The following is a 19,035-nucleotide window of genomic DNA, read 5'->3' as shown; positions in this document are numbered from 1 at the left end:
GATAAGTCACCTGGGCCAGATGGACTACATCCCAGAGTCCTGAGAGAGGTTGCTAAAGAGATAATGGATGCATTGGTCATGATTTTTCAAGAATCACTTAATTCTGGCATGGTCCAATCGAAAATTGAAAAGCTCAAACAAATAAAAAGAGGGGTAGCTCAGGCAAAACAACCAGTGAGTGAGTGGGCCAGTGAAGGAGTGGAGCTTTGAGGCTTTGGCTCGAGAGGCTTCAGCGAGAAGAGGTGGAGGACGAGCTTACTCCCAGTGAGGTAAGGCTGGGTAAGTTTCTTTAACTAAATTAACTTAAGAGTTGGTAATGGAAGTAGTAGATAGGGCAGTCCAGTGCTCCGATTGTAGGATGTGGGAAGTCAGGGACAGCATAATTGTCTCTGATGACTACACCTGCAAAAGGTGCATCATGCTGCAGCTCCTCAAACCGAGTTAGGGAACTGAAGCTGGAGCTGGGTGAACTTCGGATCATTCGGGAGGCAGAGGCAGTAATAGATTGGAGTTTCAGAGAGACAGTCACCCCTAAAAGTCAGGAGACAGGTAACTGGGTGACTGTCAGGAGAGGGAAGGGGAATAGACAGAAAGAGCAGAGCACCCCTGTGGCCATTCCCATCAACAATAAGTACGTATACTGTTGGTGGGGTCGACCTACCAGGGACGAGTTGTAGTGGTCGTGTCTCTGGCACTCAGACTGGACCCTCAGCTCAGAAAGGAAGGAGGGAGAAGAGAACAGTAGTGATAGGGGATTCAATAGTTAGGGGGACAGATAAGAGCTTCTGTGAGAGAGATCGAGAATCCCGGATGGTCTGTTGCCTCCCTGGTGCCAGGGTCCGCGATATCTCAGATCAAGTTCTCAGTATTCTCAGGAGAGAGGGTGAGCAGCCAGATGTCATGGTCCACGTGGGGACCAATGACATATATAGGAGTAGGGATGAGATCCTGAAGAAGGAATATAGGGAGTTAGGAAAAAAGTTAAAAAGCAGGACCTCAAGAGCGGTAATCTTGGGATTGCTGCCTGTGCCACGAGACAGAGAGGGTAGGAACAGGAAGTTATATCAGATGAATGCGTGGCTGAAGAGTTGGTGCAGGGGGCAGGGGTTCAGATTTCTGGATCATTGGGATCTCTTCTGGGGTAAGTCTGACCTGTACAAAAAGGACGGGCTGCACCTAAACTGGAAAGGGACCAATATCCTGGTGGGCAGGTTTGCTAGAGCTGTTGGGGAGGGTGCAAACTAGTTTGGCTGGGGGGGGGGGGAGGGAATCAGAACGTGAGTGCAGAGATTAGGGAAGAAGGACAAAGGCATGATGCTATGCGTTCTGAGTTGGTGAGGAAGGACAGGCAGGGGTCAAAACATAAATGTAGCCAGTTAGAGGGGTTGAAATGTGTCTATTTCAATGCTAGTATTAGGAATAAAGGGGATGAACTTAGAGCATGGATCAGTACGTGGAACTACCATGTTGTGGCCATTACTGAAACTTGGCTGGAGGAAGGGCAGGATTGGCTGATGCAGGTACCGGGGTTTAGGTGTTTTAAAAGGAATAGGATGGGAGAGAGATAAGGTGGGGGAGTAGCATTACAAGTCAGGGATAGTATCACAGCTATAGAACGGGAGGACGCTGCAGAGGGAGTGTCCATTGAGTCGGAGTGGGTGGAAGTCAGAAATAGGAAGGGATCAATCACTGTGCTGGGGGTAGTCTATAGGCCCCCAAATAGCTCTCAGGACACCAAGGAGAAGATAAGGAAGCAGATTTTAGAATGGTGCGGGAAATACAGAGTTGTAGTTATGGGTGATTTCAACTTCCCTCATATTGACTAGCACCTCCTGACTGCAAGGGGGATAGATGGGGCTGAATTTGTCAGGTGTGTTCAAGAAGGATTCCTGACACATAATGTGGACCGGCCAACAAGAGAAGAGGCTATACTGGATCTAGTTCTGGGTAATGAACCTGGTCAGGTGGCAGACCTCTTGGTGGAGGAGCATTTTGGTGAGAGTGACCACAACTCCCTGAGCTTCAGCATAGCTATGGAAAAGGATAAAAACAGACAAAATGGGAAAGTGCTTAACTGGGGAAGGGCTAACCATGAAGGGATGAGGCAGGAACTAGTGAGAGTAAATTGGAAACGGATGTTCAAGGGTGAAAGCACAGAAGTAATGTGGAGGAAGTTTAGGGACCACTTGTGCTGGGTTCAGGATAGGTTTGTCCCACTGAGACAAGGAAAAAATGGTAGGAAAAGGGAACCGTGGCTGACGAAATGTGAGGTAACTCAACAAAAGGAAGAAGGAAGCATATGTTAAATATGAGAAGCAGGAAGCAGGAGGGGCTCATGAGAAATACATGGTAGCCAGGAAGGAGCTTAAGAAAGGAGTTAGGAGAGCTCGAAGGGGGCATGAGAAGGCCTTGGCATGTACGATTACAGAGAACCCCAAGGCATTCTATGTGTATGTGAAGAACAGAAGGGTGACAAGAATGAAGGTGGGGCCACTAAAGGATAAAGAAGGCAACATGTGCCTGGAGGCGAAGGAGGTTGGGGAGGTCCTAAATGAATACTTTGCTTCAGTATTCACAAGTGAAAAGGATCTTGATCAGGGTGAGGTCGAAATAGAACAGGCCTGTGCGCTGGACAATGTGGAGATTAAGGAAGAAGTGTTGGATCTTCTTATAAACATCAAGATTGATAAGTCTCCAGGGCCGGATGTGATATACTCCAGGTTGCTGTGGGAAGAGAGAGAAGAGATCGCTGGAGCAGTAGCTATGATCTTTGAATCCTCTTTGGCTACAGGGGAGGTGCCGGAGGATTGGAGAATGGCAAATGTAGTTCCCTTATTGAAAAAAGGTAATAGGGAGAATCCTGGGAACTATAGACCAGTGAGTCTTACGTCGGTGGTCTGCAAACTATCGCAAAGGATTCTTAAGGATAGGATCTACGAGCATTTGGAGAAGTACAGTCTACTCAAGGATAGTCAACGTGGCTTTGTGAAGGGAAGGTCGTGCCTCACGAGCCTAATTGAGTTTTTTTAAGAGGTAACAAAAGAAATTGATGAGGGTAGGGCGGTAGATGTGGTCTACACGGATTTTAGCAAGGCATTTGACAAGGTCCCCCACGAGAGACTCATCCAGAAAATCATGAGACATGGGATCAGTGGAACCTTGGCAGTTTGGATAAAAAATTGGCTTACAGGAAGAAAGCAGAGGTAGTAGTGAAAGGAAAGTATTCTGTCTGGAGATCGGTGACTAGTGGAGTGCCACAAGGATCTGTCCTGGGACCCCTGTTCTTTATGATTTTTATAAATGACCTGAATGAAGAGGCAGAAGGATGGGTAAGTTAGCAGATGACACGAAGAATGGAGGAGTTGTGGATGGAGCTGTAGGTTGTCGAAGGTTACAAGAGGGTATAGACAGGATGCAGTGTTGGGCAGGAAAGTGGCAGATGGAGTTCAATCCGGATAAGTGTGAGGTGATACATTTTGGAAGGATAAACAAGTAGGCCAAGTACAGGATTAATGGTCAGTTACTTAAGAGTGTGGATGAACAGAGGGACCATGGGGTTCAAATCCATACATCCCTCAAGGTTGCTGCACAGTTTGATAGGATAGTTAAGAAGGCCTATGGGATGCTAGGCTTAATTAATAGGGGGATTGAGTTCAAGAGTAGAGAGGTCATATTGAAACTCTACAAATCTCTGGTGAGACCGCACTTAGAGTACTGTGTTCATTTCTGGTCACCTCATTATAGGAAGGATGTGGAAGCTATGGAGAGGGTGCAGAGGAGATTTACCAGGATGTTGCCTGGATTGGAAAACAAGTCTTATGAGGCAAGGTTAGTAGAGCTGGGACTTTTCTCTTTGGAGTGTAGAAGGATGAGAGGGGACTTGATAGAGGTCTACAAGATTATGAGAGGCATAGATAGGGTGGATAGTCAGTACCTGTTTCCCAGGACACGAACAGCAAACACCAGAGGGCATATGTACAAAGTTAAGGGGGGAAAGTTTAGGGAGACATCAGGGGTAAGTTTTTTTTTATAAACACAAAGGGTTGTGGGTGCCTGGAATGACTTGCCAGGGATGGTGGTGGAAGCTAAAACATTAGGGGTACTTAACAGCCTCTTGGACAGGTACATGGATGAAAGAGAAATAGAGGGTTACGGGGTAGTGTGGGTTTAGTATTTTTTTAAGGAATTATAGGGGTCGGCACAACATCGAGGGCTGAAGGGCTTGTACTGTGCTGTAGTATTCTAGTGTTCTAGACTGGAAGATTGCAAATATCACTCCATTCTTTAAGAAGGGAGGAAGTCAAAAGAAAGGAAATTATAGGCCTGTTAGCCTAACCTCTAATGGTTGGGAAAGTGTTGGAGTTTATTATTAAGGATGAGGTTTTGTGGTACTTGGAGACAATGATAAAATAAGTTAAAGTCAGCATAGTTTCTGTAAAGGGAAATCCTGCCTGACTAAGCTTGCCTGAAGTAACAAGCAGGGTGGACAAAGGAGAGGCAGAAGGCATTTGATAAGGTGCCACACACGAGGCTGCTTAACAAGATAAAATCCTATAACTTTACAGGAATGGAGAGAAGGCGGGGGAGTGGGGATAACTGGAAGAATTGGATCAACCCATGATTGAACTGCGTAGCAGACTTGATGGGCCGAATGGCCTACTTCTGCTCCTATATCTAATGGTCTTATAGGAAAGATACTGGCATGGATAAAGGAACAGCAGACAGGCAGGAGGCAGTGAGTGGGAATAAAGGGGGCCTTCTCTGGTTGACTGCCAGTGTCTAGTGGTGTTCCTCAGGGGTCAATATTGGGACCGCTACTTTTCACATCATTAGTCAATGACTTGGGTAATGGAACTGATGGCTTTGTGGCAATGTTTGCAGATGATACGAAGATAGGAGGTGGGCTAGGTAGTGCTGAGGAAGCAATGCAATTGCAGCAGGACTTTGACAGATTGGAAGAATGGGCAAAAAATTGGCAGATGGAACAGTCGACCAGTCAGTACTCGACCAGATTCCCAAGAGCCCAGTCCATGAGCACCTCAACAACCCCCCCTCCCTGACCGAGGTCAGCACAGCCATCAAGCAGATGAGCTGTGGCAAAGCACCAGGCAAGGATGGCATTCCCAGAGAACTGTTCAAAGCTCTCAACCAGGAGTCACTCGAAGCATTCCAGGACGTCCTGGTCAGTATCTGGGAAGAGAAAGTAATGCCACCCGACCTTCGGGATGCTGCAATAGTCGCCCTATACAAAAACAAAGGCCCGCGCACAGACTGTGGGAACTACGGGGGCATCTCCCTACTTTCCATTGCCAGCAAAATCCTGGCTTGCATCATCCTCAATACACTTATTTCAACAGTATCCGAAGGAAACCTCCTAGAATCGCAATGCGGCTTTTGGCCTAAATGCAGTACTGTGGATATGATCTTCACTGTTAGACAAATGCAGGAGAAATGCCTGGAGCAGAACATGAACTTGTACTTTATCTTCATTGATCTGACTAAAGTGTTTGATACTTTCAACAGAGGAGCCTTGTGGATCATCCTCGGGAAACTTGGCTGCCCTCCAAAGTTCATCAACCTCGTACACCTCTTCCATGACAACATGACTGGAGAGATTCTCTCAGCTGACGAACCTAGCGAGAAATTTGACATTTCCAACGGCGTTAAACAGGGCTGTGTGCATGCACCAGCACTTTTCAACCTTTTCTTCACTCAAGTACTAATGCATGCCGTCAAAGACCTAAACCTGGGCATTTATATCAAATACCGCCTGGATGGGTCACTCTACAGCGAGACCATTCAGGTATGACCCCTCCGTCCTTTAGCTAGACCATTCTTCCGTGGTGGACTCGTCACCCAGGCAAGGGTGGACACACACACAAGCCCCCACCGGTCTCGCTACAAAAACTCTGTGAGTTAAAAGTTACCGACCATCCGTTCGGTTTCCGGTCACCCACCCTGTCTCGTGGGGGTTCTGATGCTCACTAGCGTTTCTCCTGGTGCGTCTGAGGGGTGTTGCCCCAGACCCTACTTTTACCCCCACTCACGGGGTCTCAGGTGTCAATCAGGTTGGGATGATGTAACCCATCAACCAGCCCACTCTGGTTGCCCCCTGAGGGGTTTCAATGAATAGAACAGTACCAAGTACACAAACCTTCTCCAAAAGACAATAGCAGTAATCAATGGTTCCGTTCTCTTTTGTTAGCTGGAGACATTCCAACCTGAGCTGTGTCTCTTCTCTTATTAATTTTCATGAGCGGTTGCCAATAACAACTGCCTTTGGCAGATTTCCTTTTGTCCCTTTCATTTCCTTGGTAGCAGCCTTGAAATAGTAGCGATTTGCGATTTCTCCAAAAGTGGGGGGGGGGGGGGGGGCGACTTTGCACCCTTCTGCCCATCAGAGTTGTTCTTCATTCGTAACAGTACCATCTCCAGCGACAGTGCCCTTGATAAAGAAATCACGTCAAGGATCCAGAAAGCAAGCCAGGCACTCAGAAGGCTCCAGGTCAAAGTTCTGCAGCACAAAGACATTCGCCTCTCCACTAAACTGAAGGTTTACAATGCTGTTGTGGTCTCATCACTTCTATATGGCTGTGAAACCTGGACACTGTATCGCAGACATGTCAAAAAGCTTGAACAATTTCACAATTGCGCTCTGCGATCAATCATGCAAATCCGCTGGCAAGACCGTATCTCCAATCTGACAGTCCTGGACCGAGCCAATTCCACAAGCACTGAAGCCAAGGTTTTGAAGGCTCAGCTCAGATGGACCGGCCATGTGATCCGCATGGATGAGTCCAGAATGCCGTGTCAGTTGTTCTACGGAGAACTGGAGCAGGGCAACCGTGCCCAAGGTTGCCCAAGGAAGAGGTACAAGGACAACCTCAAGTCAAACCTTAAGTGGGCCAAACTCCAGCCCTGTCATCTCGAACACACTGCTGCTGATCGGTCCAAGTGGCGCAATCTATGCTCCAAGGCAGCAAACAACTTCCAAGCCAACTGGCGCATGCAGCGCCTCAAGGTGAGTCAAGAAAGACACAGGAAGGCGTCCACTCCTGCCCCAACAGGCAGTGCTCCTTGCCCCATCTGCAACCGTACATGTGCTTCGGACTTCAGCCTCAGAAGTCATATGCGTGCCCACAAACACTGACTGCGCAACACATTTGTCTTCCTCAGACTTTGAGAGACTACTACTAAACTAAATGTACGATAAGGCATTTTGGTAAAAGGAACAATAGTGCAGACTATTATCCAAATGGGGAGAATGTTCAAACATCAGAGGTGCAAAGGAACTTAGGAGTCCTTGTGCAAGACTTCCAGAGGTTAATTTACAGGTCGAGTCTGTGATAAAGAAGGCAGTTGACTACAGTTCTCTGTTGTCTTTTCCCACAGTGCACAGTGGCAGATCATGCCTAAACTGGCTGGGAAAGAGTTGTTGAATTTACTTCCAGCAGATTGAAAATCTGGTGGAGTGGTGCCACAAAAATAAGCTCTCATTCAACGTCATTAAAACCAAAGTGATTACTGACTACAGGAGGAAACAACTTGGGCGGCATGGTAGCGCAGCAGTTAATACAACGCTTTACAGTACCAGTGACCCGGGTTCAATTCCTACCACTACCTGTAAGCAGTTTGTACATGCCTCCCACAGTCCAAAGACGTACCTGTTGGCAAGTTAATTGGTGTTTGTAAATTGTCCCGTGATTAGACTAGGATAAAGCTTTGGTTAGACCACATAGTACATTTCTGGTTGCCCATTTATGTGGAGACTTTAGAGACAGTTCACCAGGACATTGCCTGGATTACAGTGACTATAAGCAGGGACTGGACAAGCCTGGAGCACTGGAGGCCGAAGGGAGACTGATAAAGGATTATAAAATTATGAGAGGCACAGATAGAGTAGACAGTCCTTTTCCTCAGGGTAAAATTGTCAAACTCTAGAGGACATAGATTTTACAATGAGAGGGGGAAAGTTTAAAGGAGATGTTTAGGGTGAATTTTTAGTGGTACGTGCTTAGAATGCTTTGCCAGAGATGAAGGAGAAAGTACATAGAATAGTAGTGTTACTTTCAATGGTATTTAGACAGGGGCATGATCATGTTCAGAATCAATGGTTATGAATCATGTCCAGGCAAGCAAGTTTAGTGTAGTTTGGTATCATAGTTGACACTGGCATTGTAGGCCGAAAGGCCTGTTCCTGTGTGCCATATGTATTAACCTAAATTACAGCCATGTTATATAACCATGATACATTACTAACGCTGTCTTGATTTACTTCATCTTTTTGAAATTATATTTTCAAACGGACTCTTACTAAATTGTTTTGGCTAATATCACTGGCCAAATCCCAAAGATCCAAGTAAGGGTCCTTCTCCAGCATCTGTCATTTAACCAGTTTATTCTCCTAATGACATGTGCAACTGTTATCAAATTATGACCATCACACTGTTCACATATTTGGAGGATAGTTCTGTTTTGAAAACCAGGCATAAATAGAACAGCAGTGAAACCGTCAATGAGCCAAGTATGCTCTAATATGGACATGGTACCTACACACCTTTATGTACCCTCTGTCAAACTGTCAATGAGCCAAGTACGGTTGATGATCGTGCTGCCCTTCATTTCTTTCTTGGTTTCATGGCTACCCAGAGAAATGAAGAATTTCAGAGTTGTATACTTTGATAATAACTGAACCTTTGGTCTACTATGGGCATAGTACTTACACACCTTGTATACCCTCTGCAGCACCCTAAAATCTCCAACGAAACCAGGAAACCAGGACTGAATTAAGGAATCCATAACCATAGCAAGAGTTGTCGTTTACAAATGGGTTTCCTGATCTCATCTGCAAGATGGCTAAATTTCAAACACAGCTGTACTGTGACAAGGACCTGTGGAGCTAATGGTAGTTCCATTAGAACAGGGAGAGAAATGCATAGACAGCAGTCTAGAACAAGAGTCTCAACAATACTCAAGAACAATAACCTAACAAAATCACAACAGGGTGAAAACAGAACTGGTAATATAATCTCAGACTGAGGAAGAGCTTTCATGACCATCAAGCAGTTAATACAGGGTAGACAAGCTGAACATCAGCAAATAGTTCCTTAGTCTGCTTGCACAGATTATAGTTTGCTGGAGAAATTTGCATCAAGAAAAGTATCATAGATTCCTCAAAAGAACAAAAAAAAATTGAATAGAATGTAAACACGAGGAAATCTGCAGATGCTGGAAATTCAAGCAACACACACAAAATGCTGCCTGGCCTTGAATAGAATGTAGTTTGTTTAGCTTTATACCAACACTTGCATGACAGAGTAAGTGACACAGTTAATTAATTGATAGCAGCCTACCCTTCAGACAACCGTGGTGCAAGAGAATCGGAGATATCATGGAGCTACAACACAAAACTATTACTCAACCCTGAGCAACTCCTTACTCACTTTAGCACCAACTCACTCCAGGACTGTTAACTTCCCATGCGTTCAAGACCTTCACCCACCAATGGTAAAACCTTGAGCAACAAACAAGAAGCTCTGTGAGTCAGGCAGCATCTTTGGAGGGAAACAGTCTACAGCTTGGGATTCCAGTGTAGATGAGGGGGTCTTGAGCCAAGTTCTTCCAGTGTCTTGCTTGTTGCTCAAGGTTCAGTACCTGCATTCTCTTGTGTCTCCAGCGCCAAAATCTTGTGGCTGAATGGAAATTTTGAAACTATTCTGAAAATATTGACAGTTAAGACACAAATCCCAAAATCACTGCGACCAAATGGCCAATGGAGCAACAGGAAGAAGCTAACATGGAACAGAGCTTCCGCATAGCTGTGCCACCGTGTTAAATCCATTAGATCAAGTGAAGAAACGTGTTGAGCAATACGCTTGGTCTCAACGTTGACTACCCGACCCACGGTTAATGGTAGAATCAAGAGACCAGTCAATACAACTGTACCAAATATAACATGGAAACTCATCAAAAATATTGTATAGAGTTTGCTTGGCAATTGGAAAGATGCCAGAAGCCCAGAGAACTGAACATTGAATTACTGTTTAAAATGGCAAGAGGTGATAACTTAGTTACAGGTCACGTAATTTAACTTCAATAACTTCAAATTAATGGAAACAATTCCAAGTGAGAATAAAAATTTTCATTCAGAAAGTTACAGGTTAATTAAGTCATGTATTTGTTAAGAAAAGGTGTCTGACTAACAAAGGAATTTTTTGATGAGGTTAGTAGGTGGTCCATAAAAAATGGTGCACTTGATATGGCCTATATGGATTTTAGCAAGACTTCTGACAAGGCTGCACATGGCACCCCATTAAAGAAAATATAATAACAGTATCCAAAGAGTCCAAAATTATCCCAATGATAGGACACAAAGGTAGTAGTTAACAGGTATTTTCTGACTACAGGCTGTGACCAGTAGTGCTTCATACTTAGTCCTTTGCTTTTTAAAATATAAACAATGAGATGGACTGAAATGTAGAGAGCATGATGAAGATGTTTACAGATGAACAAGTGGCTGAAAGGGAGGATGAAAGCTTTATATTGCAGGAAGTTATAAGTGGTCCAGTCAGATGGGCAGAAATAATGTAAATAATATTTAATACAGATAAATGAAAGGTAATGCATTTGTGGGGAATATTGGAATAACAGTACAAGACAAGGCAGTACACAATAAATGGGAAGATACTAAATAGTATGTTGGAACAAAGGAACTTTGGATGGTACGACGACAAATCCTTAAAGATAGCAGGCCAGGTCAACAAGGTGGTTTAAAAAATCATAACTATGCTTTTCTTAAGTAGCCAAGGCATTAAATTTAAGAACAGGGAAACTCGTACACAACACTAGTTAGGCTATAGTGTGGGCTCAGTGACCACCACTTTTTAAGAATGATTCACGTTCGCATTCGCGGGAGAGCTGAGGCTAATTACCCAGGAAGTTAATATGCCTGGAAATTTTCAAAGAAAATTAAATTTATTTTGAAAAGTGGTGGCTGAGAGGAGACAAAATAAAATAAGAAGGGCCTATTTCCCTTGCAGAGGTGTTAGGAATTAAAGGTCTAGAACTGAAATAATTAGTAATTGGATTAGGAAGGAGTTGAGCAAAACTCAGGACCCGGATTCAACCCTGGCCTCTGATGCTGTCCGTGAGTAGTCTGCAGGTTCTTTCTCGGATTGCGTGGGTTTCTTCCCACTTCTGGCAAGATACAGTAAATTTAGTGTAGGTGAACAACAGAGAGTCAAAGAGGAAATCTAAACGCATGTATGAATACGTTGCAGAGCTGAGGGAAAGGAGGTGGAGGAATGGGGAAAGGGGAATCGAGAGGCTTGTGAGAATGTGTTGCAGAGCTGAGGGAAAGGAGGTGGAGGAATGGGGAAAGGGGAATCGAGAGGCTTGTGAGAATGTGTTGCAGAGCTGAGGAAAAGGAGATGGAGGAATGGGGAAAAGGGAAAAAGAGGCTTGTGAGAATGTGCTGCACAGCTGAGGGAAAGGAGATGGAGGAAAGGGGGAAAAAAAGAGGCTTGTGAGAATGTGTTGCAGAGCTGAGGGAAAGGAGGTGGACTAATGGAACTGCATAGCAAGAATCCAATAGACCAAATGACCTGCATTGTTTTAAGTCAGTGATTCAGAGAAAGGCAGGGGACTGGAACTTAGAAATGTATGGAATTACTTCAATATGGCAGTCAAGTGCTTAGCTCTTCCAATTGCTGTACCAAATTATATGTCAAAGTATCCAGTATCACTTTGGTGTAAGAGTATATATGGCACCTCTCCTACAATGAGTTAACATAAATACAATGGTCTGTAAAGATTATCATATTTGCTGAGATTTGTAATCAAATGATTGAAAGGATGACATTGGTTCAGTGCACAGTCAGAAAAAGTGATAAAATAATACTTGGGATAGGTCTTTGAGAGAAACTCAGTAGTGTTCGATCATATTTTAACCAATGTGGCACAATAAAAACTGGTGGAAAAGTTCTGTGACTGGAATTCTTACAGAAACAAATAATGAAAATAGCCACAACACAGGTCAAGTTCTAAGCAATACCTCAGTTGAGAGTATCCCTCTGCCACAAACAAATGACTCTGGACACTTACCTCAATCTCTGTGCTATCAATGTGATTTTCAATTATCTCAACACAACGCCTCTTCATCAACGGTTCTTCAGTGATTACTGTCTCCTCAGCAATATCAGTCGCTGGAACAGTCAAAACTAGGAGATGGAAATACAAACAGTTTCAACAGAACTTCAGAAACAGAACACTATTAATGGCTGCACTATATTTTTAATGATTATGAGTTGTAGATCAGCTGTTGTATTTTATTGTAAGTATTTAATTTACAAGGTGACTACATCTACAAAATACTAGAAAAAAAAGTTATTTTTATTGACACGAAGTGTAGCCACAGTTAGTATGTTAATCCATTGAGTAAAAGTGTGTGTGTTACATCTGTTTAATTACCCTGGCACATTCACCTTTGCAGTATGTATCTTGTATCAATAGTTGGAGGGAATATCACTCCCATTGTATTTTATCATTTAATTACACTTTACCTTGCTGTCCATCCTGCATTGTGACAATGATCGGATGATTCATACTGTCACTGGCTGCTTGCAAGTTGCTCAGCTGAATATCATCAGTAACTATGGTAATCACTTGCTGACCTCCACTGCTGACAACCTGTTGTATGGCACTGTCCACAGAGTCGGCTGTTACCACTTCTTCCGTAGCAACTGCTGAAACAAGAAGCAACATTTCTCAATTAATCTTCAACTTTTGTTCCATTATGTACCAAACAAAACTCAATATTTATTTTGATTAAGTGGAAAGACTGTTCTCAATCAGAACCATCCACTAGGTAGCAGGAAGAGAGTTACAGATTAACTGGACTTCTGAAGATGTTAACTTCCCAGGAGAGATTTGAAATAAATTTGTAATGATGCATCACCAAGCCTTACATGGCCAGGTGCAACAGGATGCTTGCCTAGGTAAGCTGTTTCCTCCTCATCACACAATTTCCACGCTACCCATCAATCTCACCCAATGCCAGTGCTCAGGTGCAGCAAGCTGTCATAATTTTGGCCGAAACCAAGAGGCACATGTAAGTTCACCACTGTCTCAACTGATTTATTGCACTGTAACCATTACACACAGCCTTTCCGCTAAAGGATTAACAATTTAGTACAGGGGCAACTACACATCTATGGTCAAGAAACAAGAACTACGCTGAAGGAGAGTGCTGCAGTTACAGAAAAATTGTGGTTAAAGTTTGCTGCATTGTACTTGGTTCTCTGCTTTACTCTCCAAGCCAATCAGACATAGTGCAGAATGCTTACAGGATGAAAGACATCATGATTTTCAAAATTCCTTTGAGAATTCATCAACAGAATTATTGGAAATAGATTATTTTACATCACATTAGATGTTACACATTGTGCTTGGAGATGAAGGATATTTTCGATTAACAGCAATAAATAATATACCTCACACAATATTATGGAACATCAAACACAGGTTTGATCTGATAATCTTACAGACCACTGAAGAAAGCAACAAATAAGGCAAGAGGTTAATGAAGGACCTTTCAAAATATTCCATCCTCAGTGACAACATGAATACATATCCACAATGAAAGGAAATGATAAAACATCAAAACAATAATGTTGGGTGGGCACCGGTGTCAGCATGGACTGGACAGGTGGAAGGGCCTGTATCTGTACTGTGTTGCTCTACGACTCCAATAATAAAAAGTAGCTAAGAAATCTCCTCTCTTCTGATGAAGGATCTCAGACCTGAAACAATAGCTGCTCCACTTTCCACAGATGCTGCCTGACCTGTTGAGTTTTTCTAGCATTTCCTATTTAAGCAGCACACACAAAATGCTGAAGGAACACAGCAGGCCAGACAACATCTAGGAAAGCAGTACAGTCGATGTTTCAGACCGAAACCCTTTGGCAAACAAATCCTTGTTTGTGATTTAACTTTACTATTTAACTTCAGGTTTCCAGCACCTGCAGGTTTTTATTTGATTTTGAATATTCTCTCTTCCACATATACCATTTGTTACAGTTCCCATGTGTCCCCACAATACTGGGTATTACTGAGCCGTGTCCTTGTTATTCATCACAATGATAACTTTGCCTCAATATACACCAAGTAGAGAAAGTGAATAACCTTCTTAGAAAAATTGTTTGCTTTCAGCACAGATGCAGCTGTCAATTGCTGTTCCCTTGAAAATGAACAGAAGTTAATCAAGCAATATTAAATGGAAAATGACTCAATTATTCATAGAATTTATTCAAGTACATCTGTTATCAGGATAGACCAGGAGGTATTTAATGTGCCTGTGCTCCTCTACATTGACGTTAGATGACATCAACACCTTCACAGCCAAGGGGAGAGTGTTCAACAGTAGGAAATTAATGCTATTCTGCAGATACGTCAATCACTCTTTTACCCAATTTTAATTCTTGAATATTCTAATATGCAAAATGTAAACATACATTTTAATTAGATCTGAAAATAATTCTGAAGTTTAATTCAGAATCAGGTTCATTAAAATGTGACATGAAATTTGTTAATTTAGCAGTAGCAGTCTCTGTCACAAAGACAGAGAGATTTTTCTTGCCTTGGTAACACTCCATGCACCAGACATGCAGAGTTTTCAAGTTGTAGGAATTTAGTTCATTATAGGAACAAATTATCCCAAAACTGCTTGATGTAAATTTTAAGACAAAGATTCAGACGCAATTATTCTATCGTAGCTTTCCCAATGATCTTTACCTCCTATCATTTGCAATGCACAGGGAATCTTCTCAAAACCAATTTACACATTAGAGACAATCCTTGTGTTAAAATTCACACTTACAGAATTTATACGAGGGATGACTGATAAGTTCGTGGCCTAAGGTAGAAGGAGTCAATTTTAGAAAACTTAGCATTTATTTTTCAACATAGTCCCCTCCTACATTTACACACTTAGTCCAGTGGTCGTGGAGCATACAGATCCCTTCTTTGTAGAAGTAGGCATCTTGGACCTCCAGAAGTAGTCCGCAGCAGGGGTGATTGATAAATTTGTGTCCTAAGGTAGAAGGAGATGAGTTATACAGCTCTCGTTACATGCACGTGCAGTTCAACTCTTTGAGTGATTATGCAGAAAGTTTGAAGTTAATAACTCATCTCCTTCTACCTTAGACCATAAACTTATCAATCACTACTGCTGTGGACCACTTCTGGAGGTCCAAGATCCGTATGCTCCACAACCGCTGGACTAAGTGTGTAAACGTAGGAGGGGACTATGTTGAAAAATAAATGTGCTAGGTTTTCTAAAATTGACTCCACCTACCTTAGGCCACAAACTTATCAATCACCCCTTTTGTGTGGGAAATCAAATTAAAAAATACAACATGCAGAAGTATCAACACATTTTGTTCAATTTTGCTCTTTTCAACTTGCATTTACACACACACACACACACACACACACACACACACACACACACAGATAATGTGGTAGACCTTAGGCTTAGCAGTTTCATTTTTCTCTCTAGTAGTTCTTTACCACACACCCTAGAGTTTTCCAGCAAAAGTGCTGAAAGAGGACTAGTAACATCATGAAAGATTCCACACACCAGGCTCAGGGATTTTTCATCCCATTCCCATCAGGAAGGAGGCTATGTCGCATCCACAGCAGGACCACCAGACTGGGAAAAAGTTACTTTCCCCAAGCAGTAACACTGACACCCACTAACCCACCCCTCCATACACCCCGCCACTACTTTATTTCCTGTCAAAGTCATCTATGTACAGACACTGCTGTGCCTAGAGTCACTTTATGAACAGATAAACAATCAATTTATATAATCCATCTCATGTATTATATTTAATTTTTACTGATCATGTTCTTTATCTTATTGTTTTTTGGGCTGCATTGAATCTAGATTAACAATTATTTCATTCCCCTTTACAATTGTGCACTGGAAACGACATCAAACAATCTTAAATCCTTAGGATGTCTGAAACAGGGTCAGCAGATTTAGGTGCAGGTTGTAAATTTTAAAGACTATTGTTATTTCATGTGAGTTATATCATTAACCAATCTTACCTACATTTGATAAGCATTCAAAGTGCATGTCTCCATTTAAACAGAGGGCTGGAAGATGATTTGTGTCTGTACAGACAGCTGCTGGGCAGCTCAGAGATTGCATAGTCACTTTCCAAAGCTAATCTCTTATTTGGATCCCCCATCATGAACTAGCAGCTGTGGTACTCATCATTGCTCTAGAGAAAAACATCCCACAGGAACAGATCTCCACTCACAAAATGGTGTTCAACAGCAAGTAGGGGTTCATATTACAGAAAAATTGCAATATGGAGATTTTCTAGGAACACAAGCACTCCATAACATGGAAGCCATTTGTAGCTAGTTATCTTCCAGCAACTGGAAAGTTGGATAGAGTAGAATTTAAAATTCAATACAATTGACAGAGATCCTTAGTAGTATTGTTGAACTGAGATTTTTGGGTGCAAATGTGACCCAGGTGAGAATATTGAGAAAGGAATTTGGCATGTGTGCCTTCATAGGCAAAGAGTTTGAGTAGAAAAGTTAGGATGTCATCTAGCAGTTGGAAAACCATTGGTTAGAATTCAGGTGGACTATTTGGTACAGTCTGGTCACCACACTACAAGAAGAATGAAGATAGTAATAGGAATAATGTAGAAGAGATAAACCAGGACATTGCCTGGAATAGAATTCTGTTGTTATAAGAAGAGATTAGAATCATTACGTTTATTCTCCTGGCAATGTAGAATGATGAGAGATAACCTTACAGCTTACAAAATTATGAGGCATAGGTAGGACAGATAGTCAATCATTTCAGTATTCAGAGTCTATTATTGGAGAGTACAGGTTTACTGTAAGTCAGAACATTACAGCACAAAAACAGGCCCCTCAGCCCATCTAGTCAACTATATCCAGATGCACCTAGACCATAGCTCTCCCTTCTTCCCTTCCATGTACTTATCTCTTAAAGGTTGAAATCGAACTCATATCCACCACTTCTACTGGCAGCTCATGCCACGCTCTCATCACTCTCTGAGTGAAGAAGATTCTCCTTGGGTTCCGCTTAAACATTTCACCGTTCACCTTTAACCCATTATCTCTCGTTCTAGTCTCACCCAACCTCTGGAAAAAAAACATGTTTGCATTTACCTTATCTATACTCCTCAAAATTTGATACGCGAAAATAAAAGAGAGGTCCAGGAGATCTGAGAGGTAACACTTTCTACAGAATGGGGTGAATATCTGAAGTGAGCTGTCAGAAGCAGTAGAGGTAGGTCTATCATAACATTTAAAAGATATTTCGACAGGAACAGAAGGAAGAAAATACGAACAAATAGGATTAAGGTAAATGGGTATTAAAGATGGCGTGGATGAGGTTGGCCTTAAGGGTCCACTTCTGTACTACATATTTCCACAGTTCATCTCTTTCAACTACTGTAGTTATGAAAGCCGCCATTAGCTGAGAAAAAAACAAAAATAAAAGGCAGAAATGAAGAATTATAGAATACCTACAGAGATAAGGTAAACACACAAGGTTAGGTAGCCTCTAACTGTTGACATGAACATCAATTTTGCCTTCTGGTAATTTTTTTTTTCTTTTCCCTCTCCTTTGCCTCTTCTATTCCCCACTCTGGCCTCTTAATTCTTCTCCTCACCTGCCTATCACATTCTCCTAGTGCCCCTCCTTCTTCTCTTTCTCCCATCGTCCACTTGTCTCTATCAGATTCCTTCCACTCCAGCTCTTCTACTTTTCCTGCCATTCTTGTTTCACCTATCACCTCCCCCTCCCCCACACCTTTTTATTCTGTCATCATCCCCTTCCTTTCCATTCCTGAAGAAAGGGTCTCGGTCTAAAACAGATTGGCAGGTATGATATTGTGGCCATCACTGAGACGTGGCTAAAGGATGCATGTCTCTGGGAGCTGAACATCCAAGGATACACTGTGTATCGGAAGGATAGGCAGGTAGGGAGAGGGGGTGGCATGGCTTTAATGGTAAGAAATTATATTAAATCATTAGAAACAGTTGACATAGGATCGGAAGGTACAGAATCCTTATGGGTTGAGCTAAGAAATCACAGGGGTAAAAGGACCCTGATGGCAGTTATCTACAGGCCTCCAAACAGCTGCAGTGATGTGGACTACAAATTACAACAGGAAATAGAAAAGGCTTGCCAGAAGGGCAGTGTTATGATAATTGTTGGGGATTTTAACATGTGAGTGGATTGGGAAAATCAGGTCAGCAATGGATCTCAAGAGAGAATTTGTAGAATGTCTACAAGATGGCTTTTTAGAACAGCTTGTTGTTGAGCCCACTAGGGGATCGGCTGTACTGGATTGGGTATTGTGTAATGAACCAGAGGTGATTAGAGATATGGAAGTGAAGGAACCCTTAGGAGGCAGTGATCATAACACGATTGAGTTCACTGTGAAATTTGAGAAAGAGAAGCCGAAATCTGATGTGTCGATATTTCAGTGGAGTAAAGGAAATTACAGTGGCATAAGAGAGGAACTGGCCAAGGTTGACTGGAAAGGGACATTAGTGGGAAGGACGGCAGAGCAGCAGTGGCTGGAGTTTATGCGAGAAGTGAGGAAGGTGCAAGACAGATATATTCCAAAGAAGAAGAAATTTTTGAATGGAAAAAGGATGCAACCGTGGCTGACAAGAGAAGTCAAACCCAAACTAAAAGCAAAGCAGAGGGCATACAAGGAAGCAAAAATTAGTGGGAAGACAGAGGATTGGGAAGTTTTTAAAAGCTTACAAAAGGAAACTAAGAAGATCATTAAGAGGGAAAAGATGAACTATGAAAGGAAGCTAGCAAATGATATCAAAGAGGATACTAAAAGCTTTTTCAAGTATATAAAGAGTAAAAAGGTGAGAGTAGATATAGGACCGATAGAAAATGATGCTGCAGAAATTGTAATGGGAGATAAGGAGATGGTGGAGGAACTGAACGAGTATTATGCA

The 19,035-nt window shown here is 42.6% G+C and overlaps 1 protein-coding gene across 7 annotated transcripts in view; it reads right to left on the bottom strand.

Moving 5' to 3' along the window:
* gabpb1 (GA binding protein transcription factor subunit beta 1) overlaps nt 1-19,035 on the bottom strand; it is a 125,469-nt gene that overhangs the window by 35,677 nt on the left and 70,757 nt on the right. For 5 of the 7 annotated variants that reach the window (XM_073032792.1, XM_073032793.1, XM_073032795.1 and 2 more), the window contains 2 exons: nt 12,561-12,743; nt 12,103-12,218 (listed from right to left, as the gene is read on the bottom strand). In XM_073032792.1, coding sequence (XP_072888893.1) covers nt 12,103-12,218; nt 12,561-12,743 — 299 coding nt within the window. The remainder of the gene's footprint in view (nt 1-12,102; nt 12,219-12,560; nt 12,744-19,035) is intronic. The other 2 variants (XM_073032796.1, XM_073032791.1) reach the window with 1 other exon arrangement.

Source organism: Hemitrygon akajei, chromosome 30 (genome assembly GCF_048418815.1).
Source record: "Hemitrygon akajei chromosome 30, sHemAka1.3, whole genome shotgun sequence".
NCBI lineage: Eukaryota > Metazoa > Chordata > Chondrichthyes > Myliobatiformes > Dasyatidae > Hemitrygon > Hemitrygon akajei.
This window is presented reverse-complemented; position numbering and strand designations above follow the sequence as displayed.